The 25,822-nt window shown below is 44.8% G+C and overlaps 1 protein-coding gene across 1 annotated transcript in view; it reads left to right on the top strand.

Moving 5' to 3' along the window:
* SRP54 (signal recognition particle 54) overlaps positions 1–25,822 on the top strand; it is a 70,488-nt gene that overhangs the window by 34,358 nt on the left and 10,308 nt on the right. The window contains exons 9-13 of the mRNA XM_085887416.1: positions 2,704–2,804; positions 2,898–2,984; positions 8,165–8,238; positions 8,335–8,443; positions 19,885–20,055. Coding sequence (XP_085743542.1) covers positions 2,704–2,804; positions 2,898–2,984; positions 8,165–8,238; positions 8,335–8,443; positions 19,885–20,055 — 542 coding nt within the window. The remainder of the gene's footprint in view (positions 1–2,703; positions 2,805–2,897; positions 2,985–8,164; positions 8,239–8,334; positions 8,444–19,884; positions 20,056–25,822) is intronic.

Here is a 25,822-nt window from a genome sequence, read left to right on the forward strand (position 1 = left end):
AATCTGAAAAACTTGTGGACTGATTCACATGAAATTTGGTGGGTGGGTTGAGTTTGTGACGAGGACGAACTGATTAGATTTTGTTGAAGATCCGCATCCGGCTACTGGAATTTTAAATGTTATTCTTCACCATTGAGAGATTGGGCTAAACCGATTTTTACGGTGTGACGAGGACGAATTGATTCGATTTTACTGAAGATCCAAATTCAGATCTGGATACGAGAATTAAAAAATATATTTTAAGTGATCCTTCACCATTTAGAGATTTGGCCAGAAACGGTATATAGCATGATATTTACCTCCACCACAGAAGGTGGAAGGAGGTTATGTTTCACCCCTGCTCACGTTTGTTTGTGTGCAGGATATCTCAAAAATTTGTGGACAGATTTGGATGAAATTTTGTTGGCAGGTTGAGTGTGACAAGGATGAGCTGATTAGATTTCAGTGAAGATCCTGATCCAGATCAAGCTACGAGAAATCTTAAAGTGATTCTTCACCATTGAGAGAAAGGGCCAAAATCGATATATATATATATATATATATATATATATATATATATATATATATATATATATATATATATATATATATATATATATATATATATATATATATATATATATATATATATATATATATATATATATATATATATATATATATACCACAAGGGTAAAACCAGAGATGTCAGGATAAGTCAATTTTGAAGAAGCTGAAAAACAAAGTTTCAAGACTTTGGCGGACTGTTTAATAACTGTCATATAGATTTATTTTCCAGTAAAAGGAAGAGTGATCATTGGCCGATCAAATGAAGCATGTAGCATTTGCCAAGCTTCTGTGTTATTTAATTTAAGAGCAAAGAACAAATCAATGTTGCAAACTGCCATCACTGGTTATTCCCTTGTTTAATAATTGCCATGCAATTTTAACCCAGGATGTGTAGCAAATTCATGCTTGTTGGTTATTAGCATACATTACATGACTTTGGTGATCACAGATTATTTTTTTTTCAACATTAAACGGTCATTGTTATCTTGTCAAAACGAAGTTTTTGCAAGATATGTTAGTCAGCTTGTATGTTTTTTTTTAATTTTTCATTTAATTTTTTTTTTTTTTGTTCTTCCGTAATCACGTATAAAAAATTCTGCAGAGCACAGTTATCATTGGAAATTTTTGTAACTTCGCATATCAGAGGCCTATAGAGGTCCCTTTCAGCACACAAAATTTTGAAGGTCAAGGTCAAAGGTCAAGGTCACTTTGTCGCAAATCAGGGGAGTCGACGAAACCCTTATTTTTTGAGTAATTTTAATCTAATCGTCTCCAAACTTTATAGGAATGTTGTATATGGTCTGGCGCTCAGCTGATTAATTTTTGGTGGCGATTGGCCTTGACCTTCATGGTTAGCGCCTGAGGTCAAACATATTTGACCCCAAGGTCAAATTTTCAAGTTTTAGGAACCATATCGTGTAGTACCTCAAATTGAACACCTCGATGAGTGCTTTCTAGATATGTCAAGCTTGAGACATTATGACGTCATTTGGTGACATTATGAGGCAAACATATTTTTCATGGTTACTCTGTAGAACGATTCTCATCGGAATCTCTCGTAGGCAGATATTCCTCAAGGAGTCGCTCCTGGTGGATAGCAGCTCTGTTCACCTCAGTGTGACCTTAAAGAAGTCACACGTGCTCACCTTTTGGCAAGATACAGGTCACCCTGCGGGTGACATTGGTTTATTTTTTACTTTCTCAACTCTGAATATTATGGTGGAACAGTTAACATGAATGAAAGGGAGATAACCAGGAGTAAAGTACTGACAACTCTGGGTTTCTACTTGTTCAGCTTTGACAACACTTGTTTTTTCATTGCACGGCTAAACTTTATACCATATAAATTATGTGACACCCCTGGTTATTTGTTAAAGTAATATTGTGAGAGGAAACTTTATGTTGCCAACTATTGGCAGGTGCAATAACCCTGAAATTTATAAAAAGTGACATCTCTGGTTTTCCCCTTGTGGTCTTCATATATATCTATATGCCATGATTTCTCAAAAAGTTGTGGAGGAGTTATGACAAAACTTGGTGGATGAGTTGGGTCGGTGATGAGAACAAGCTGATTAGACTTTGATTGAGGTCCGAATCCAGATGCAGATCTGGCCTGTCAGTGGGATACCTCAACATTGGCTGATCTCAGTTTTAAAGAGGTGGGGTTGTGGGGAGTGGGTAACAGGGGTAGAAATGATGATTGCTTTGGATGGGGGATGATTTGACATGGTGGTGAACAGCTGTCTTGACGACCTGGAGGAAAGAATGTGAATGAAGAGAATGTGGAAGTTGGTTCCACAGGTGGGAGAATAGAGGAAAGTGGAGGTGAGCAGTTATTCTGGCTTTAAGTAGTTTCACCAGAAGGTGGTTGCTGGTGGACCATGGTTTCCCTGCATCTTGGGTGGGGTCAGGGGGTGGGCAGAGAATGAAAAGAGCAGAGAGTGCACGACCAGAGAGGAGACGGTAGAAGACAGAGACACCACCGCCCTGTCTGCGATGGGAAAGTGATTGCCCCATCGACTCTGCTTCATCGTAGGCGATTTCAATGATCTGAGAGCGGATGTTAAGTCACCTATTCATGTTTAAATATGTTATGATATCTCTCATGTGCCTTGTGTGTGTGTGTGTGTGTGTGTGTGTGTCTCTGTGTGGCAGTGTGGCTGCTACCAGGAGCCCTATTATTTTCATAGGTACAGGTGAGCACATCGACGACTTTGAACCGTTCAAGACCCAGCCTTTCATCAGCAAGCTGCTAGGTGAGCTGCCGATTACATGTGCATCCGCGTCTTGCTAATTAGCAGTCTTTGAAATCCGCATTGCCTTCCTTAACATGCTTGTTTTTCTGACAGGAATGGGGGATATCGAGGGGCTCATTGACAAGGTGAATGAGCTGAAATTGGACGATAATGAAGAGCTTATTGATAAGCTGAAGCACGGTAGGTGTAACTGGTAGGGTACGTTCCGTTAAAACATGACGCAACACGTTAAATGGATTAGTTGATAGTTTTCACATTGCACACGTGGATAGTGGAAATGGTTACGTGCTGTGTGCTAACCTGATATTGAGTGGAGGGTTTGTTATCGGCTGAAGGTACAGGGTTCCACTTTCCTTTTGAGCATTGCTTCCGCTACATGTACCGATGAAACCACGCTCGAGATCAATGTGGTTGTCGCTTTGTGCCCATTTTCAATGCAACATGCAGTTCAAGTTGCGCTTGTCAGTGTTGGAGCATCCTTACGCACCACATTGCACCATATGGCTACTCCATTATCGGGAAGGAAGTTCCCTCGGATCATGTTGGATTGGCAAAATTAAACGCATGTGAAACAATCAAGCAAGGGTATCATAATTATTACCCTCGCCGAAGGGAGAGGGTATTGCATTTGGGTCCGTTTGTTTGTGTCTGTTACTTGGCAAAAAAAAAAAAAAATTGCCAAGTAAGTTGGTCTGTAGCATTTGTCTCTGTCTGTCTGTCTGTCTGTCTGTCTGTCTGTCTGTCTGTCTGTCTTTGTTTGTCACACAATTTTTGGCCACAGTTTTCAAGCAATCGTTCTGAAAATTTTTTGTGTGTATAGTTGACCGGCCAAGGACAGCAACGTTTCATTTTGGTGAAGATCTGAATCCGGATCAGCATCTGAGAATTTCTTTTTTCTAATGTGAATCTTCACCATTGAGAGATCGGGCCAAAAATGATATATAGCACAATATCTCAAAATATTACCGATGGATTCGAGCGAAACTTGGTGGACGGGTTGCGTGTGTAACAAGGCCGAATCGATTCAACTTTGGTGACGATCCGAATCCGGATCCAGATACGAGTATTATTTAATTTTTAAGTGATTCTTCACCATCGAGAGATGGGGCTAAAAACTATATTGCATCATGTCTCAAAAAATTGTGGACGGATTCAGATTAAACTGGGTGGACATGTTGGGTGTGTGAAAAGGACTAATTGATTCAAATTTTGATGAAGATCTAGATTCAAGAATTTTTCCTCATGATTCGTCACCATTGAGAGATGTGGCCAAAAACTATGTATCGCATGATATCGCTAAAAATTGTGGACAACTTGTGACAAAACTAGATGGATGAGTGGGTTAGGTTACAAGAAGAAGCCGATTCGATTTTGGTTCAGATCCGGCCTATCGTTGGGATACAAAATGTAAACTGTTCAGCCTGGCGGAGGTATGTGCTCGACCAAGTGTCGTTCCGTTTCGCTAAGTGTCGCTCTGAGTGATTTTTTTTTATCATTTGTTTGTCTGTTTGTCCATTATACCTGTGTTGTCAGAGGCGACCAGGGTTGCGTCAGGAAGGGCATCCGGCGTAAAACATGTGCCAAATCACTATGCGGATCATACGGATGATCCGCTGTGGCGACCCCGTACGGGAGCAGCCGAAAGAAGAAGAAGAAGAAGAAGAAGAAGTTTGTCTGTTTGTCCATATAGAACTTGTGTTTTTCTCCACAACCGCTTGTCGGATTGAAACGAAATTTTCATCACAGGAGCGACTACTCAAGCAGAATGTTTTATTGATAATTATGACATCATAAGTAACGTGGTGTGGCAGCCATTTTTGGATTAATGGAAAAACTTTGGGCATCTGTATCTTCGAAAACCACACCAAGGAAAAATTGACACTTCGTACATGGCAAGTACTTCGCACACGGGAATAAGTGATTTTTTTGGAGGGTTTTTTATGACGTCATAGGTGCCTTCTTTGTGACATCATAATTGCATATGTAGAACGCCACATCTGATAAGTATGAAAGTCTTTGAGGGTCACTTTTTAAGATAAAATTGTCCACATAAAAAAAAAAAATTTGATGACTTCATTGATCGCGTGATTCGTCAGCCATATTGATATTTTTTTTTCGAAAAAAACCTTCAAAAATCTTCTTCTCTGAAGTGGCTGAACAGATCGAGGTGAAACGACACTTATGACCGCCTATCCATGAGGAACAAAAGGTTCACACACATGACGACATAGGTCACATGGTTTAGCAGCCATATTGGATTGAGTGAAAATCTAAAATAAATTATTTCTCTTGAATCGCTTGATTAGTCGATGTGAAACTTCGCAATTATGATCTAGTAGTGATGGGGAGTATACGTTTTACATTTCAACCTGATCAGATGCATGGTCTGGCAGTCAGAATTATGATATTTTTTTTTGATCTGGTTTCGTTTTGAATTTTTTTTTTTTGTATAAAGCTCACTTGGATGCACCTGGATGGGTTTGAGGGTAGATGAGTAACATCTGAAACCTGAAACCTATCCGGGTTCCTCCTGATGACTCCATCTTTGTTCTTTGCTTGTTCGGGTTCCTTCTGATGACACCAATGCACGACTGTACCTATTTGGACTTTCATTTGACTTGACTCGAATTGATTATAATTCCATTTGAATTCAGTTGAATAATAATGAACGTCATGGGTCTGGGTCAAGTATCCGTTTAAAGCGGTGTTGCATCAAAGCAGGATGTCTTCCTACCCAGTCATCACTGCCAGCAGTTATAAAGTGACAGTTATAGTTATGTCTATTATTAATTATTGGTGCGTTCCCGTAGGTGCGTGCCCGTACGTGCGTGCCTGAACGTGCAAAAAAAAAACAAAAAAAACAAACAAACCGTGAGCCAGAAACGACGACCACACAGGCCGTTCATTCACTCTTGTGTTCTCGCGAAAACCACACTTCCATACACAGAGTTGATTAAAATCCAAATTTAAATCAAGTTTACTTCCCTGTCTTTGCTTGCCATGACATTCGCTGCCATGTAACCGGCACGGCCCGTGACGTCATTGTCGGCCGGCCGCATACCGGCCTACGCAGCCACGCCTACGCAGCAACGTGTCATGTCATTGGTTGGTAAATAAATGGCCGCAGAAACGTGTCATGTCATTGGTTGGTAAATAAATGGCCATAACCTGCGAAGCACTTGTCCGATTAATATCAAACCTTGAAAAGGCACATCCTCAAGTCCCCAGCAAGATACCTGGCAAGTTTCAATTAGATCAGACCAGTGGTCGTCGAGAAACAGCGGACACGGAACACACACACACACACACACACACACACACACACACACACACACACACACACACACACACACACACACACACACACACACACACACACACACACACACACACACACACACACACACACACACATACACACACACACACACACACACACACACACACACACACACTGCTGGAATTATACATGTAACATTTCGGTACACAAAACAAGTTTTGGTGAGGGTCTGCAATCTCTAATTGCTCTCTTTCTTGTTGATGGTGTCATCATTTCAGGCCCTCGAGAGGAGAAATAATTTGTTTCCAAATGGAAGATTTCCCCGCCTTCCACTTCTTCATGTATTTGAGCAAAACTTTGTTTTTCCTCCACTTCAGGGTTGCGGACATGCTAAACTTGCATCAATTAGCCGATTTCCATTGTTTCGCCTCAAAGCTTATCAACATCAAAATGAATGTGAATGTAAAAGGAATCAAGAAGTAAATTCCAAGTGTTTGTTGTTCGCTATGGCCTGGACAATTTAATTAATTTGCCCTCTCGTGTGTTTGCGTCACTTCCTGGACCTTCATGCTCCACGACTCCCTAATACACCGACGTGAGGAATTTTGAAAGCCGCAGTTTGAAATCTTTGTGAAATTGGTAATTGATTAGAATGAATATAATTTGGTGGCAATTATAGTTATCATGTGCTGTAATCGTATAATGTGAGAGCTTTGAGCACCTTGTACAGTACAATGTTGAGCAATTTTTCAGAAACTGATTCGAGACTATGTCCGAAGCCCGGTCGTTCAGTGTTCCTCTTCTTGTGTTGACGAGCAGAGTGAATGTTGGATTTATTGTTGTCCATGCTTAGAAATGCTCTGATATTAGAAGGGATGAGAGTGCAGGGATAGCCAGGATAAGTTAATTTAGATAGCCATGCTCGTTGCACCCAAGGTGGTTGTTGGTATGTTACAAGTCTCTGGTCTTTAGCAGAAACAAAAGGACTTGCCCCCCCTTGAGTGGGGAAAACAACCTGGCCACATGCTGTCGTGCTTGTTCCCATCCGAAGATGACCCTGTCTGTGGTCAAATTGTCAAGCTGATCTTTTCTTCCCGGACAGAAATTCATCGGTTTGGTTGTGCCTTCGGTTTCCTGTGTCAGTTCCGTTCCACCAACATCTGATTGTTCTCTGAGTACGAAATCGGATCACTGTTATTTCTTCATGGGATATTATCAAACTTTGTCAACAATGGTTCATGCTCGCCTACCTGCACTCAACGATCTCGCACTTTTGGCTCTTCAGTGCTTTGGACTCCACATCAAAATTTCCACCGACAAGCTGATTTATCAAAGTTAAAGAGTGCTCATCATGCATGTATTTTTGTTATGGTTCCCGGAGGGAGGCGATAAGTGTTCAGTCTTGGTGTCTGTGGTGTCTTGCTTTTTTGAAAAACATTTTTTTTTCCATTATTTAACTTTAATTATTTAATTACTAAGTTTTTCTATCATTTGATTTTTTTTTTCTTTTCATTTTTAATTATTTGATATTCCCATTATTTAACTTTTCTGTTGTTTAATATATTTAACTTTTTTTTTTCAATTTTCAATTGTTTCATTTTTCAATAATTTAATTTTCCATTATTTATTTATTTTTCCATTTAATTATTGTTATTTTTTTTCATTATGAGGCAGAAAATCAATTGCTACCAATTTGCTAATATTACGAGTTGGTTATACTGGGAACCACATCAGCGATCTCTGATCGCAGCCCTCAAGTTTTATTATTTTAGGGTGGAATTTTTTTTCTTCATGTGTGTGTCTTTATTTGGGAGAGGGTACTGGTGGGTGTTGGGGAGGAAAATGAGCAATGGTGTATTTATTAGGGGTGGGGAGAGCGGGGTGGGGGGGGTGCATGTACTCTCTGTTCAACTACGTGTGTTCACACAATAGTGATCAGAAAGGACAATCTTATCTTGATGACATCATCGATTAATTGTCTGTTCAGTTCAGGGTTTATTGTAACTCTCTGGTGTATGTATCCCAGATAGCCGGCCGAGTTTTACTCCGTGATCGTAGACATTCTGCTTGTGCTTTCCAGGCCAATTTACACTTCGAGACATGTATGAACAATTCCAGAACATCATGAGGATGGGCCCATTCAGCCAGATAATGGTGAGATCGATGCTGGCTCAAGGTCTTGTCTCTTGCTGTAGTTAGATGTGTGTACTTTTGGTTGTGGGTAACCTTGTGGTGGTTTTGTGTGCACAGGGCATGATCCCAGGATTTGGCACAGACTTCATGACCAAAGGAAATGAGCAGGAATCGATGGCACGTCTTAAGAAACTGATGACTATAATGGACAGCATGAACGATCAAGGTTTGTTCCCTTGAAGGATATAATTTATTTATTAACTTGTCATTCTCTCATTAACTTTTACACTTGATGCAGAATTTATTGTATGGCGGAGTCTCAGTAAGAACAGTCATTCTGCAAACCATTTGACTTGAATGTTTAATTATTTTTGAGTTGCAAATGTATATCGAATGCAGATTATTATGCGAAACGTTTAACGTGAGAAAACGTGCAGGAGACACGAATTGATCAGCAAGTGGACACGGAATCCTCCTCGTGCCGCTGAGGCTGACCAATAAACCCATACTACTGCAAACTGAGTGAAACTTTTTCTGCATGATCAAACGATGATGATTTGAACCAAATGTGGAAGTGAAGTGAATCCGTTGAGTGTGCCAAAAGTATGGCTGATAGACTCAGCTGCCTAGTTTGTTGATCGTCTATACCGTGTGCTAAAATCGACAAGGGACGCGCTTTGAAATTATCGTCACACCTGCAAGGCCTTTAAGGAACAAAGCACAGACCACAAAACGCAAAAGAGATTTGCTTCCAAAGATTTTTTTTATAGATATGAAGATTCATGTTGGTGCTGCACTCCTTGCACTGCTGCTTGATCCCAGGCTATTCTGCTTCTTGACCTGGTCCAATCATAAGATAATTACTGGGATCGGATATCCTGGTGGCAGTGGAGTCAGAGCCGCTGCGATTACGGGTTTCCTGGGTCAAAACTAAGATCCAGGCTTTCGTTGACATCTTGTCTGTACCTGTGTGTGGTGAGGATGTTCAGGTCACTGAGAGATTCACTTACCTGAGCAGTGATATTCATATCTCTGCATGTTGTGAGCCTGAGGTCAATAGTCGTTTGGGTCGGGCGTGGGGAGTCATGGATTCACTGGATCATGGGGTGTACCTATGCAGGAGGATGAAAGTCTGAGCCTTTAAGTCCTTGGTGCTTCCAGTCTTGCTTTATGGATCTGAGGCTTTGAGTCTGACCAGGGATCTGAGACGGAGATTTAACTCCTTCGGTACCAGGTCTCTTTGCAGAATCTTTGGCTGTCGCTGGTCAGACTTTGTGTCCAGCGAGCAGTTGCTGAGAGAGACTCAGATGCAATTTGTTACCTGTATAGTCCATGAGCGACCGCTGCGGTTGTTTGGTCATGTTTTGCTGACGCTGATCCTGCTTCCCAGATTCTCAGTGAGGGAGCCTCGTGAGTGAAGGAGGTTGCAGTCTTGCCTCCAAGTTCACGTTCCTCGTGCCTTGTAGTTGCAGCAGGTTGATCGGAATCTCAAGACTATGGGAATGGCCAGATGGAGGCCCCTGGAGTACTGGTGGAAAGTGGATGCAGCGATGCACTGCTCCGGTGCATGCTCCCATAATCGACCTGACCTGTGGCATTTGAAGCAGCGGGAAAGCTTGTGGATTTGGATGACTGTGTCATGCAGCAGCGGCCTGTGGATGGGAATGGTCTCCTTCCAGAGGATCGTCAGCTTTCACGTGAGCCACATCTGCAAGATTCCTCTCCTGTACGCAACCTTTTTTAAGCCTCCACCTGCAGCAGAGGGGAAGACTTATTGCTGTTGTATGGTTTGTTTCTACAATTTGTGCCCTCAATTTTTATTGCTACCACAGACCACTAGGAGTACTAAACCACCAGTTTAGGTTTTTCTCCCTCTTTCTTCCAATGTCCGAGCTGGCTGGGACTTTTGGTTCAAGAAAAAATATTTTCACAAAAAAAATAAGTGACCACTATATTCATTATTGTTGTGTGTCTGTCTGTCTGGCTGTCCGTCTATGTCTGTCTGTCTGTCCCGAGCATAACTCCTTGGGTTTTGATCCGATCCTGACAAAATTTTGGTGGGAGGTTTATATCATGATCAAGTTGTGTTTTCCTGAAAATGGGCGTGGTGCGCCCATTATGGGCGGAGCCACACCCAAAAAACTTGTTTGTAGGGGGTAGCCGATTTCAATCTGCATCTTCTCCAAGGGGGTTTGTCGAATCTGACGGGTTTCGGTATTTGGTTAGCCCAATGGCACCTGCATAGCCCCACGGAGCTTGATTTTTCATTTTCGTCCCAAGGTCAAGATCACGAACTTAGAAAATTGCGATTTTGACATAAAAATCCATCTTCTCCAATGGGTTTGTCGAATCTGGCAGTGGTTTCGGTATTTGGTTAGCCCAATTGCACCTGCATAGCCCCACGGAGCTCGATTTTTTTTTCATTTTCGTCACAATGTCACGAACTTAGAAAATTTCGAATTTTGACATAAAAATCATACGACCGCCCAAACTTTGAGAGCTCGGATGACAATATTTTTTATGCATAATCTTGAGGTCATTCCCCACCTAAAGTCTTGAAACCATTTCTCTCTATCTCGAACACCTTGCCCGTGGCGCCCCTTCAAGTTTGTTTTTACGCTGATTTCATCAAAGTATGAATAATCCGAGGAGTGCGAAATGCCATATAGCCTATATGACGTTATATTGTTCCTGGAATGTTCCAGAGGAAGTTTTGCACCAAAGGTCATAATCCTTGACCTTTGACCTTCAAAGGTCACAAAGGTCAAATTTTCAAAGTTGTGGGAATCGAACCGGGTTTTCGACCTTCTTCGACGAATTAACTCCAATAAGCTATAGCACGTATCCTGTTTCCTTATTTTAATGTCCACACCATTGTTTTGTGACCTTTAAAGGTTATTCAAAGGTCAAATTTTTAAAGTTGTTGAACGAAACCGGGTTTTCGACATTTTGCACCTAATAACCTGTCACTCGTACCACATCATGTTGATCATTTTTATAACTTGGTCAAACATTATCACATTATCTCATCCTTGACTTCTGAAACAATCTACATCGTCAAATACCGCTCGTGAACTATCGTCGTCTTCAGACTTGTCAGAATTAAATTTTGCATCAATAATGGGAATTAAAAGTACTAGTACGTGCCCGTAAAAAAATAGAAATGTTTTAATAAATAAATATTCCAACCGCGAGCAAGAAACAACAACCACACAGGCCGTTTCTTCGCTCTCGCGTGCCTGTACGTGTGTGGCCCGGAAGTTCGCATATTGCAGTTATGATTATTCGCAATTTAGTTTTAATGGCCAATTATTCAATTAGCGCCAATGTATTTTACTTTTTCGCAATGTCGTCACAAGGAAAAACAAAAAGAGAAGAGAAGAGAGAAAAAAAAAATTTACTTCCTGGTTCGGAGCATACCAGCTCTCTGATGTTACCAAAATTTATGCACCGTCTAATATGAAAACGATCATAACTTGGGGCATTGTGTTTATCTATAAATGCGCATAAGAAATCGAGAAATTATTAGAATACACGAAGTCATCACTCTCCGGAAGCCCGTACGTTGTAACCCGTAATGGGGAGCGCAGCTGAGGTTCCCTTCCCCATCGGCCACGCCCACGCAACAACGTGTCTTGTCATTGGTTTGGTAAATAAATGGCCATAACTTGGGAAGCACTTGTCCGATTAATATCAAACCTTGAAAAGGCACATCCTCAGGTCCCCAGCAATATATCTGGCAAGTTTCAATAAGATCGGACCAGTGCTTGGCGAGAAACAGCGGACACACATACACACACACACACACACACACACACACACACACACACACACACACACACACACACACACACACACACACACACACACACACACACACTGCTGGAATTATAGATAGATGAGGGGTTCACATCATTATTTGACCTTGACGTAGTTTTAAAGTTCATGACCTAATCAGAGATTTTTTTTTACATTTTAACCAAAATTCGATCGAGGTTTTTCCGATTAGAATGAAATTACCTTCTTTCGATAGCATCGATGTCAAAGAGAACAGAGACACTCTAAACAGTCCTGACACTCTAAACAGTCCTGACGCTCTAAACAGTCCTCACTCTCTAAACAGTCCTCACGCTCTAAACAGTCCTCACGCTCTAAACAGTCCTCACGCTCTAAACAGTCCTCACGCTCTAAACAGTCCTCACGCTCTAAACAGTCCTCACGCTCTAAACAGTCCTCACGCTCTAAACAGTCCTCACGCTCTAAACAGTCCTCACGCTCTAAACAGTCCTCACGCTCTAAACAGTCCTCACGCTCTAAACAGTCCTCACGCTCTAAACAGTCCTCACGCTCTAAACAGTCCTCACGCTCTAAACAGTCCTCACGCTCTAAACAGTCCTCACGCTCTAAGCAGTCCTGACGCTCTAAGCAGTCCTGACGCTCTAAGCAGTCCTGACGCTCTAAGCAGTCCTGACGCTCTAAGCAGTCCTGACGCTCTAAGCAGTCCTGACGCTCTAAGCAGTCCTGACGCTCTAAGCAGTCCTGACGCTCTAAGCAGTCCTGACGCTCTAAACAGTCCTGACGCTCTCAACAGTCCTGACGCTCTCAACAGTCCTGACGCTCTCAACAGTCCTGACGCTCTCAACAGTCCTGACGCTCTCAACAGTCCTGACGCTCTCAACAGTCCTGACGCTCTCAACAGTCCTGACGCTCTCAACAGTCCTGACGCTCTCAACAGTCCTGACGCTCTCAACAGTCCTGACGCTCTCAACAGTCCTGACGCTCTCAACAGTCCTGACGCTCTCAACAGTCCTGACGCTCTCAACAGTCCTGACGCTCTCAACAGTCCTGACGCTCTCAACAGTCCTGACGCTCTCAACAGTCCTGACGCTCTCAACAGTCCTGACGCTCTCAACAGTCCTGACGCTCTCAACAGTCCTGACGCTCTCAACAGTCCTGACGCTCTCAACAGTCCTGACGCTCTCAACAGTCCTGACGCTCTCAACAGTCCTGACGCTCTCAACAGTCCTGACGCTCTCAACAGTCCTGACGCTCTCAACAGTCCTGACGCTCTCAACAGTCCTGACGCTCTCAACAGTCCTGACGCTCTCAACAGTCCTGACGCTCTCAACAGTCCTGACGCTCTCAACAGTCCTGACGCTCTCAACAGTCCTGACGCTCTCAACAGTCCTGACGCTCTCAACAGTCCTGACGCTCTCAACAGTCCTGACGCTCTCAACAGTCCTGACGCTCTCAACAGTCCTGACGCTCTCAACAGTCCTGACGCTCTCAACAGTCTGACGCTCTCAACAGTCCTGACGCTCTCAACATCCCTGACGCTCTCAACAGTCGTGACGCTTCCAACAGTCCTCGCGCTCTCAACAGTCCTGACGCTCTCAGCAGTCCTGACGCTCTCAACAGTCCTGGCGCTCTCAACAGTCCTGACGCTCTCAACAGTCCTGGACGCTCTCAACAGTCCTGACGCTCTCAACAGTTCCTGACGCTCTCAACAGTCCTGACGCTCTCAACAGTCCTGACGCTCTCAACAGTCCTGACGCTCTCAACAGTCCTGACGCTCTCAACAGTTCTGACGCTCTCAACAGTCCTGACGCTCTCAACAGTCCTGACGCTCTCAACAGTCCTGACGCTCTCAACAGTCCTGACGCTCTCAACAGTCCTGACGCTCTCAACAGTCTGACGCTCTCAACAGTCCTGACGCTCTCAACAGTCCTGACGCTCTCAACAGTCCTGACGCTCTCAACAGTCCTGACGCTCTCAACAGTCCTGACGCTCTCAACAGTCCTGACGCTCTCAACAGTCCTGACGCTCTCAACAGTCCTGACGCTCTCAACAGTCCTGACGCTCTCAACAGTCCTGGACGCTCTCAACAGTCCTGACGCTCTCAACAGTCCTGACGCTCTCAACAGTCCTGACGCTCTCAACAGTCCTGACGCTCTCAACAGTCCTGACGCTCTCAACAGTCCTGACGCTCTCAACAGTCCTGACGCTCTCAACAGTCCTGACGCTCTCAACAGTCCTGACGCTCTCAACAGTCCTGACGCTCTCAACAGTCCTGACGCTCTCAACAGTCCTGACGCTCTCAACAGTCCTGACGCTCTCAACAGTCCTGACGCTCTCAACAGTCCTGGACGCTCTCAACAGTCCTGACGCTCTCAACAGTCCTGACGCTCTCAACAGTCCTGACGCTCTCAACAGTCCTGACGCTCTCAACAGTCCTGACGCTCTCAACAGTCCTGACGCTCTCAACAGTCCTGACGCTCTCAACAGTCCTGACGCTCTCAACAGTCCTGACGCTCTCAACAGTCCTGACGCTCTCAACAGTCCTGACGCTCTCAACAGTCCTGACGCTCTCAACAGTCCTGACGCTCTCAACAGTCCTGACGCTCTCAACAGTCCTGACGCTCTCAACAGTCCTGACGCTCTCAACAGTCCTGACGCTCTCAACAGTCCTGACGCTCTCAACAGTCCTGACGCTCTCAACAGTCCTGCCGCTCTCAACAGTCCTGCCGCTCTCAACAGTCCTGCCGCTCTAAACAGTCCTGCCGCTCTAAACAGTCCTGCCGCTCTAAACAGTCCTGCCGCTCTAAACAGTCCTGCCGCTCTAAACAGTCCTGCCGCTCTAAACAGTCCTGACGCTCTAAACAGTCCTGACGCTCTAAACAGTCCTGACGCTCTAAACAGTCCTGACGCTCTAAACAGTCCTGACGCTCTAAACAGTCCTGACGCTCTAAACAGTCCTGACGCTCTAAACAGTCCTGACGCTCTAAACAGTCCTGACGCTCTAAACAGTCCTGACGCTCTAAACAGTCCTGACGCTCTAAACAGTCCTGACGCTCTAAACAGTCCTGACGCTCTAAACAGTCCTGACGCTCTAAACAGTCCTGACGCTCTAAACAGTCCTGACGCTCTAAACAGTCCTGACGCTCTAAACAGTCCTGACGCTCTAAACAGTCCTGACACTCTTAAACACTCTTACACATTCCAGGATTGAAAGAACATGTCTTTCAATCTGGACAAATCTCACACTCTCACTCTCTTTCCGAAAGGACCGTTTGGAACCCCCCCCATCTACTTTCTCAATAATCCTCTGGAAGAAGTCCTTTCATTGAAGCTTCTGGGTCTCACTATCTGCCACGATCTTTCCTGGGAAAGCCACATTTCGAACCAGGCCTCCAAAGCCATTTGCTGACTGGGAATCCTCCGTCGTGCAAACTCCTTCCTTGGCACACCTGACCTCCTGACCACAAACAAAGCTTTCGTCCGCAGCCTGATGGAGTACTGCTCTTCCCTCTGGGCTGGTGCTTCTCCTCTCACCTATCTCAGCTTCACGCTGTGGAAACCAAGGCATTTCGGATCATTGGTATCTCACACGATGAGGCTGAGGCTTTGGGTCTCTCACTCTCACTGCAGGCAGGTCGATGGTCTTTCTGTCTTCCACCGTCTCCTCTCCGGCCTTCCCCCCCCCACTCTGTCTGAGATATGTTCCCCCCAAATTTCCACAGGGCGCTCAAGGTACGCCAGCAACCCCCTTCTGGTAAAACTACCAAAATCATGAATCACCGCTCACCTTCACTCTTTCATTCCTCTTTTCTCTTTCAGTCCTCTTTTTTTTTTTTCCCACCTTTGGAAGAAACTCCCACACTCATTTCAATCCCATTCTTCCCTCCAGGCCTTCAAAATAGTTGTTCACCACCATCTCTTATCTCCCCCAATCCAAATCCTCGATCTTTTCTACCCCCATTAATCCACCCCAAACCAACCTCCTTCAAGTTCCCTGCTTTCCTACCTGGAAGCCCCTGTGATGTTCATCTTGTTTACCCCATGTTCCCCGCCCCATCCCTCTCCCTTCCACATATCTCTTAATGTCTCTGTTACCCACTGTTTTGTCCTTCCCTCTCCCGCCCTCTTGTCATGCCCCCCCCCCCCGCTGTTCATTGTGTGTTAGCTCTCATGTGAGCCTTGACAAGGTTTTCAAAAAATAACAAAAAAACTATGGATCAGCTTGAGAGTGATGAAAGTCTGATTCGGGACCAGCTACCAATTCTTATGAAAGATTATGAGGATTGGATTCACTCAAGCCGACTGGCAGGGTCTCCGAGCAGCCATCAAACTTACAGACTGGTCTCCTATCACTACTTTCTCAAACATCAACTCATCCTGGGAATTCTTTCAAAGAAACTTGCTCTCCCTCATGCACAGATTTATCCCCTCTCGTGTTCAGTTGTCTTACCCTTCCTCCCGCCCTTGGTTTACTGAAGCTTGTGGCGAGGCAGTTGTCCTGAAACAACTTGCCTTTGCCTCATGGAAAGCAAACCCAACTGAGGGCAATCTCAGTTCTTTCCACAAAGCTCGGAACAAGTGTGTAGCTACCCTCAGGAGAGCCAGAAAACAACATCTTTCTCATCTCAAGTCTGAACTCTCAAACCTCTCTCCCTCCTCAAAATCCTGGTGGCGTTTAATCAAATCTGTTTCTGGTGTATGTTCCCCCTCCATCCCCTCCCTTACCTCAAATGGCCGCACTGCTGATTCCACACGTGATAAAGCTGAATGTCTAAACTCGGTGTTTGCAGCTAAATCTTCTGTCCCAAACCCATCACTATCTCTACCCACTTTACCCAGTCGCACCCAACTGTCCCTGGACTCTGTATCCTTTTCTCCTGACAAGGTGGAGAGCTTGCTTTCAAACCTCAAGTCAGATTCTGCAACCGGTCCAGACGGCATCAGCCCACGTGTCCTCAAAGCCTGCTCTTCTGCTCTTGCTCACCCTCTCTCTGTTCTATTCACCCTCTCATTTTCCCAAGGTCATCTGCCATCTGCTTGGAAATCTGCTAACATCACTGCCCTGCATAAAAAAGGTGCAAAAACAGATCCCTGTAACTACAGACCAATCAGCCTTCTCCCAATCATCAGCAAGGTTATGGAATCCATCATCGCTTCAGACATGAAATCCTTCCTCTTCTCCAATGGCTTGATTTCCAATCATCAATTTGGTTTCAGACCAGGTCACTCTACCCTGGATATGCTGCTACTGCTCTCCCATCAATGGATGGAGGTCCTCAATGCCAGACAGGAAATCCGAGCCGTATCCCTGGACATATCAGGTGCTTTTGACACAGTCTGGCACCCTGCCCTACTCACCAAACTCTCTGCCCATGGTATTCAAGGCCATCTCCACTCATGGCTCGCAGACTTCCTCTCCTGTCGCAGTCAACATGTGGCCCTAAATGGAGTTCTTTCATCCCCTCTTCCTGTGCAGGCTGGAGTTCCTCAAGGTAGCGTTCTGGGCCCTGTTCTTTTTCTGGTTTTCATCAATGATCTCTCGGACTCTCTGGAAAATCCTCTATTTCTCTTTGCCGATGACTCCACCCTCTGCCGTACCATCTGTCATCCCTCAGCCCGGCAAGCAGCAGCTTCTTCACTCACTGCAGATCTGGATAAAATCACAAACTGGTCCAACACGTGGAACATGTCTTTCAATCCAGACAAATCTCACACTCTCACTATGTCTCTTCGAAAGGACCGTTTAGAAAACCCCCCCATCCACTTTCTCAACAATCCTCTGGAAGAAGTCTTTTCTTTCAAGCTTCTGGGTCTCACTATCTGCCATGACCTTTCCTGGGAAAGTCACATTTCCAACCTTGCCTCAAAAGCCAGTCGCCGACTGGGAATCCTCCGTCGTGCAAAGTCCTTCCTCGGCCCTCTTGAGCTCCTGACCACTTACAAAGCTTTTGTCCGTAGCCTGATGGAGTACTGCTCTCCCCTCTGGGCTGGTGCTCCTGCCTCCCACCTTTCTCGACTTCACGCTGTCGAAACCAGGGCTTTTAAGATCATTGGCATCTCCCGCAATGAAGCTGAGTCTTTGGGCCTCTCACTCAATCACCGCAGGTTGGTCGGTGGTCTTTCTGTCTTCTACCGACTCCTCTCCAGCCTTGCCCGCCCTGCTCTCTCTGCGATTTGTCCCAACCACATTTCCACAGGGCGCTCAAGGTCCGCCAACAACCCCCTTCTGGTAAAACTACTAAAATCACGAATCACTGCTCATCTTCACTCTTTCATTCCTCTTTTTTTCCCGCCTTTGGAATAAACTTCCTCACTCTATTCTTTCCCATTCTTCCCTTCAGGCTTTCAAAACAGCTGTTCACCACCACCTCTTATCTTCCCCCATCCAAATCCTCGATCTTTTCTACCCCCGATAATCCACCCAAGCCCACTTCCTTCAATTCTCCTGCTTTCCTTCCTGAAAGTCCCTTTAATGTCCATCTTCCCCTCGCCATGTTCCCCGTCCCATCCCCATCCCTCTCCCTTCCACAGTTCACCTGTGTCTGTTCCCCAATGTTTTGTCCCTTCCACTCCCGCCCCTCTTGTCTCATGCCTCCTTGCTGTGAGTTGTGTGTTAGCTCTCATACGAGCCTCGACCAAGGTATACAAAAAAAAAAAAAAAAAAAAAAAATTGGAAGGAACTCATTATTTAATACCCGAGTTCGCTCAAACAGGTGATGATGAGATTGTTTAGACCAAGGGCAAGGCACATTTACGCTTAATTTACCTCATACCCCTCCAAGTTAAACGTCAAGGTCAAATGGTAGTCGGAAAATGTTTTTTTTTAATTTTTTTTTATTTTTTTTTTGTCCGTTCCATTTTGCCAATGTGCAATCTCAAAGACTGCTTGACTTACTAAGATGTTCTTGAATCATCATATTGGACCTGCACTGAAGTTGTGCACCTGATATTTGTTCTGTGTCCTTTATCAACTTTTTCTCGGATTGTGAACTAATTAACAAGAAACATATTTTTGATGATAACTCGAATAATTTTTCCTCCGATTTTCATGATGTTGAGTTGTTTTGGATAAATTGTGGATGGGGACACATTTTCTTAATCTGCACTTTATCTCTAAATGTTGAAAGTCAAGGTCATGTCGTGGTCAGAAAAAAATATGGCCATCATTCGTTGACAGCCACAAGGTTAAGTCATGGGCGATGGCCAAGGGTAAGCCTCTCCGAGTCGCGGGAGGCATACCCTTGGCGATTGCTTTGTGATCACAGATTTCTAATAATTACTTGTGCTTTTGCTCCCCTTTCGAATGTGTTTGTGCAAATGCTGTATCCAAAGCATGATGTGAAGCCAGTCGTATGATTGAGAGCAAAGAGGGCTGACTACAGCCTCACGGTGAAGCCAGGATTGCATTCAGTATGGGATAAATAGATTGGAATGAAGGCAAGGGAACATATAGCTGAAGGAAGATGAACCCCGATCGTCAAAGAGAAAAGGAACGAACGAGACGTGGGTATACCACTTGGCCGGGGCAGACACCATCAGGCTGAAACCTATTGTCTATCTACTTTGTCTTGATATGGGCACACACACGCACACACACACCAGGGATGTGACACGAGTAGCCTGAGTTTGCCGTAGTCACACGTTTTGAAAGTTTTTTTTTTGTTGTAAAATAATGTTTTTAAAACAGCCTTAGAAGTAATTGTATAAAAGCTGAGCCTTCCAATGAGGTAGTACCGTCTTCCTGTTGCATGTCAATTGTCATTACAGGTGCAATTAACGATATATTGCCACATGTATTCGGATGTTTCTCACTTGAGAAAGTCTAAACATTTTGCTTTGAATTTCGTTTACATTATTTCACACTCTCAGAGCTGGACAACAAGGATGGTGCAAAACTGTTCAGTAAGCAGCCTGGACGGATACAGCGCGTAGCACGTGGTGCCGGAGTGTCATCTCGGGAGGTGCAAGACCTTTTAACGCAGTACACCAAGTTTGCGCAAATGGTCAAGAAGATGGGTGGCATAAAGGGTCTTTTCAGAGGTGAGCCACTGTGGTTGTGTTAGGTCGAGATCTACGGCCTTTAGTACACAAATCGATTGGTGTTCTTGACATTTACACTCTGTAGGCCTGTCTCTTACATTTTCCGTTTGTGAAAACACTTTTGTGTGTGTATGTGTGTACATGATGTATGTATGTATGTGTATGTATGTATGTATATATATATATATGTATGTATATATGTATATGTATATATATATATATGTATATATATATGTATATATATATGTATATATATGTATATATATGTATATATGTATATATATATATATATATATATATATATGTATGTATATATATATATATATATATATATATATATATATATGTATGTATATATATATATATATATGTATGTATATATATATATATATGTATATATATATATATATATATATGTATGTATGTATGTATATATATATATATATATATATATGTATATATATATATATATATATATATATATATATATATATATATATATATATATATATATATATATATATATATATACATATACATATATACATATTGTTATGAATTTGGAATTTGATTGCACACAACATACAGGTTCCTTTAGTCAGCTATGTCGATAAGTGCTTGTTCCCTAGATAGCTCACCTTTCATTGTTTAAATGTTCAGAAATCGATTAGATGCGCTGCAGATCGATTTAATAGTTGGGGAACGAACAATGGAGACATCCCTCCCCCTCTTCTGCGAAGAGGAAGAAGAACCCTGCCGTCCCGTGACTCACGACATGGGTTGTTCCTCATGGAGCCCGTGGAATGGATTAGTTGGAGGGATTTCAGTTTAGATTGAGGAAATGGGAATTGTTGGATTTTTGGAGAGACTGGAAATGTGTAGTGGAGACTTAGCTTAGCTACGTAGAGTAAAAGGAATGTGCATTGATTTAAGGGATGACGAGGGAGCATGAGTTGGTCAGGGGATTTAGTTAGAAGGATGGCAGTATAGAGTGTTGGTGTGAGTTGTGAAATGGAAAGTGTGTGAGGAATGAGTGTGGGACAGTGGAGCGAATGTGGTATGCATGGTGCAAATGACTGATTGGGGGAGGAGTGATTCCCACCCAAGAGACCCTGGGGTCAGTTTAATGTTAGCTCGTGGATTAGTTAAATTTACTAATAGGAGGTCGTTTTGTTGGTGTCGAGAGAAGGCACGAAACCCGTTTGGAGGGGTGCAGGAGTTCATGGACCGGCTGGGAGCGTGGCTGTATAAAGTTGAGTATTTGTTTAGAGGGCACCTCCGGCACCGGATTAGTCGACCAGAGTTGGCCAAGGGCCCAAGAGGGGCCAGGATAGTGTAGTGGGCACAGGCGACCCATCGGAAACGGGACCCGTAGTGCCAGAATGCCACGGGGGCAGTGTAGTGGGCACGGGTGACCCTCGGAAAGGGACCCGGGGCATCAACACGCCACGTGGTCATCGGTGAGGGGGGGGCAATGCCAGAGATGGCAACCCCCCGCGTTGTGGGGGAGCAGCTAGGCTCAGAGGCAGCCTGTGGGCCTGGGGGTGGCATGGTTAGAGTTTGGCAGAGGAGGAGTTCCTGCCAGTTGAGCCACGCTGCCCAGCCAGGAAATGTGAGGTACGAATGAAAATTTGAGAGCAAGGCCCAAATTTATAATGGACACCAACACAGGCGACGGGAATCATGGTTTTTAGAACCTATAGTTTTAAAGTGTGAGGTGTTTTTGGAAAGCCTCGGGGTAGTTTCAGATTAATGAATGCTAGGGTAGTTAGGAGATGTACCCCTTCGCACCATCCATCCCTTCACTTGTTGTAGGCCGCTGGACTCACCTTGGTGGATCGCTGGACTCCGAGGAGGCCATTCTGAGGCTTCGTTGGGCCTTGAGACAGGACGCTAGTCTCTCCATATTCCCCTCCAGAGAGGGAATGTAGTGGTTGGGAGTAGGCTAGGTTGACAGGATAGGTTAGCCAGACAATGACGATAAAGGGGGTTAGGGAGCCGATTATAAAAGGAAAATAAAAATAAAGAGGGGCAAAACTTTGTTGTGTTTTATGGCAAATTAAGGGAGCGGGTATTGACAGAGACAGGCAAAGGTGATACAGTGGGGGGAGACAGTAGGCAAGGTCCGAGCCCGCCTTCAAAGCGGCCGGCACCACCGCACTCCCTCCAGACCTGATGGAACCACACCAGAGGCCGGCCAGCTTCACCTGCCGGTCTGTTGTGCTGCAGCCGCTTGTTCTGCATGGACTTGCCTTGCCCTGCCTCGTTTGCCTGCCTCTGCCATGACCCCATGCCTGCTGGCCCTTGTTTGCGTTTGCCCCTGTTTCCATCCATCACCATGTGTGCCAGGAACATCCAGTTTTGCAAGGACTGCCCTGCAGGCAGCCCGTGCATCCATCATGCTAATTTGTGTTTTGCGACCATCTCCATCCATTCCCCTGCATCAATGGACTTTGAAACGACTTTTACCTTCTCCCCTTTCACAGATCACAAGTCCTGGGCCATGGTTAAGTAATGGATAAGTTGAGTGAAAATTGTAAATAAGTGGAACCTCACCTGCATGTTTGTTTTAGCGCCCGCAATTTTAGTGAACTTGTCCGAATGAGTCTGTGAGAGTTTGTTTAGGTAGTTATGCAGCGCATTAGGTTATTCATTTTTGGGACATGTATAAAGAAATGTCGCACTCAGGGATCCAAAGGTAGAACGTACTAGGGGAAAACTTCCACATGCTGGTCACACGAAAATTTGACGACTCGGGACGAGTCTGTAAAAAGGGGAGGGGGTAGTGTTACGAATTTGGAATTCGATTGCACACAACATACAGGTTCCTTTAGTCAGCTATGTCGATAAGTGCTTGTTCCCTAGATAGCTCACCTTTCATTGTTTAAATGTTCAGAAATTGATTAGATGCGCTGTGGATCGATTTAATAGTTAGGGAACGAACAATGGAGACATCCCTCCCCCTCTTTTACGAAGAGGAAGAACGCTGCCGTCCCGTGACTCACGATGACAACAACTCCCTCCCACCCGTGGTTGAGCGGGGGGATGGTTCACGAGGGCATGAGTCACGCCGGGCGTGGGGGAGGGGGGCGGAGAAGGATAAGGATGAGATCCTTTGTTTTGGTTGAGTAAGCTTTTTGCTTCGGTCGAGAGTAGTCGCTCAGCAGACCTTCGGGTCCAATTTGGCTTGGATTAGGGTTGAGGCCTTTGGAAGCTTTTTGCTTCTACAGAGGAGTTGTACAGCAGAGCTTCGGGTCCTGCTTGACTCTGGTTAGGGTCGGAGGCTTTTGAAAGCTTTTTGCTTCAAGCTGCCTTGTTTGGAAGAAAGTTAAGCCGGTTGCTCGGCTCGAGCTGCGAGTGGTGGCTTCTTCTTCTTCTTGGTTCGTGGAACTCTTTGTTCTCCATTTTGGTTCCCGGCTTGGTGCGACTAATCGACCTCGTCTTGGAGGTGGATCCTCGGGGAAGCGTCGCATCGACGGGAAGGGTTGGCGCCTCGTCTCACCAGCACGTGTTGAGGGGTGCAGGAGGATTCGCGCGGAGCTCGGGGGGATCGCGGCTCACGGCGATTGGGTCCAGCTCGCTCTCGCTAGAGCCCGGGTCTGAACAACTTGAAGACCACACGAGGTGGAGAGGTTTGAGATAGGTTCTGGGTTTCCGCTCACCTGTCCTCCGAGCTGGAGCTCATTATTAAAGGCCTCTGCCACCATTTCGTGTGTGTGTGTGTGTGTGTGTGTGTGTGTGTGTGTGTGTGTGTGTGTGTGTGTGTGTGTGTGTGTGTGTGTGTGTGTGTGTGTGTGTGTGTGTGTGTGCGTGTGTGTGAGTCGGCGCGCGCGCGTATGTGTGTCCCTGGGCCCGTCTAATAAGTAGGAAATTGTTAAGTGCTTTGTGTGCTGTAAGTGTTTGCATTGCATTTCGTATAGACGGTCATACTTCTTTTGTCATGCTTTTATTGCTTGTATAATTGCATACGTGTTTTGTCTTGTTTAATTGCATACGTGCTTTATTATAATAAATGTCCTTGTGTGAATGTTAACCTGTTCATTGCGTCCTCTTCCCTTAATTGAATTGCCATCTTGCACTCGGAATATAGTTGGTTTTTAAATAGCCGGTAAAGTGATCGGGTCCAACGGGACTGCGCGATAATACCCCGCTCGGTTATCCCAAAAGGAAGCGAGCTGCTTAAGCCGCTCGTTTCCAAGCGGTCCCGTTGAGGTACAATCTCTCGGTAACCTACCCGTGCGAATAATTAGGTAAATCGAAGATTTGGCGATCGGACCCTGAAGCGCGTGGGAAGAGTGCGGACAAGGTTGTGGTGTGGTTAAAAACACACCCGTGGCTGGTTTCCGGCGTTGATCCGGAAAGCCGCGACTGGATTGTCCGTTCGGTGGGCGAAGCGACCGCTATTGGTTTGACGCGGTTGCTCGCACACCGACGGGCGGGAAATCTTCAACAATATATATGTATATATGTGTATATATATGTATGTATATATATATATATATATATATATATATATATATATATATATATATATATATATATATCCGGAGTAGTTTTTTACATACCTCAAATAGAACTCAAGGTGGGCTTTTTTGAGTCGTGGCTCCCTTCTTACCACCCTACCATGCAGGCCAGACTTGTGGAGTGCTTTGGATATCGTTGTCACATCCACACAGCAACCAGTCTTTACCATAAAGGCATGTAGGTCCTTTCAAAGTTGCCATTGGCCTCTTGCTGGCCTCTGATCAGTCTCCTCCTTGCTTGGTCATCCAGTTTAGAGGGATGGCCTGATCTTGGCAGGGTTTTGGTGGTACCATAAGCTTTCCACTTCTTAATGATTGTCTTGACTGTGCTCTTAGGGATATTCAAGGCCTTTGAAATATTTCTATACCCATCCCCCTGATCTGTGCCTTTCTACAACTTTATCCTGGAGGTCTTTTGAAAGCTCCTTGGTACTCATGGTTGAATCTTTGCTGTGCAATGCACTTCCCAGTTGAGGAAACCTTCAGGAACAACTGATTTTATTCTGAAATAATCAGAATCACTACAATTTAACACAGGTGGCTGCCAATTCGCTTGGTGTGTGATTTCAAGGTGATTGGTTGCACCTGAGTTAATTTATAATTGATATTATAAGTTAGGTGGACACGTATCCAACCAAGATATTCTAGTTTTGCATTTTTAATTAATTTTCTGAAATTTGTAGAATTTTGTTTTTTCACTTCGAAGTTGTGGGTTACGATGTGGAAAAACTCTCATTTAATGTAATTTAATTCCAAACTATGAGGCAACAAAAGGTGAAAATTTTGAAAGGGGTGCACTTTCTTTCGGCATCGTGTGTGTGTGTGTGTGTGTGTGTGTGTGTGTGTGTGTGTGTGCGTGTGTGTGTGCGCGTGTGCGTGTGCGTGTGCGTGTGCGTGTGCGTGTGCGTGTGCGTGTGCGCGTGCGTGCGTATATTGTTACGAATTTCGCCCGCCCGGCGTGCGATCGGCCACGTAACTCGAATCGCGACGCGTTGCCCAGCGGAACGGACAATTCAGTCGTGACCCTCCTGGAACTACCGCCAGGAGACAGTCACGGGTGGGGGTTTAACCTCACCACAACCCAGTCTGCATTCTACCCGCGTGAAATAGGGTGAATCGCCGAATGTCGATATACCTAAGTACCCGCGTGGGTAGCGTACCGAGGAGTTGTACCACGCCGCAGGTCGACTCCAGATACGAACCGCTTAAGCGGCTCGTTCCATGCTGCAGGGATAACCAAGCGG

The sequence above is a fragment of the Eptatretus burgeri genome, chromosome 7 (genome assembly GCF_056783735.1).
Source record: "Eptatretus burgeri isolate ZD-2024b chromosome 7, Ebu_testis_v1, whole genome shotgun sequence".
NCBI classification, from domain to species: Eukaryota; Metazoa; Chordata; class Myxini; order Myxiniformes; family Myxinidae; genus Eptatretus; species Eptatretus burgeri.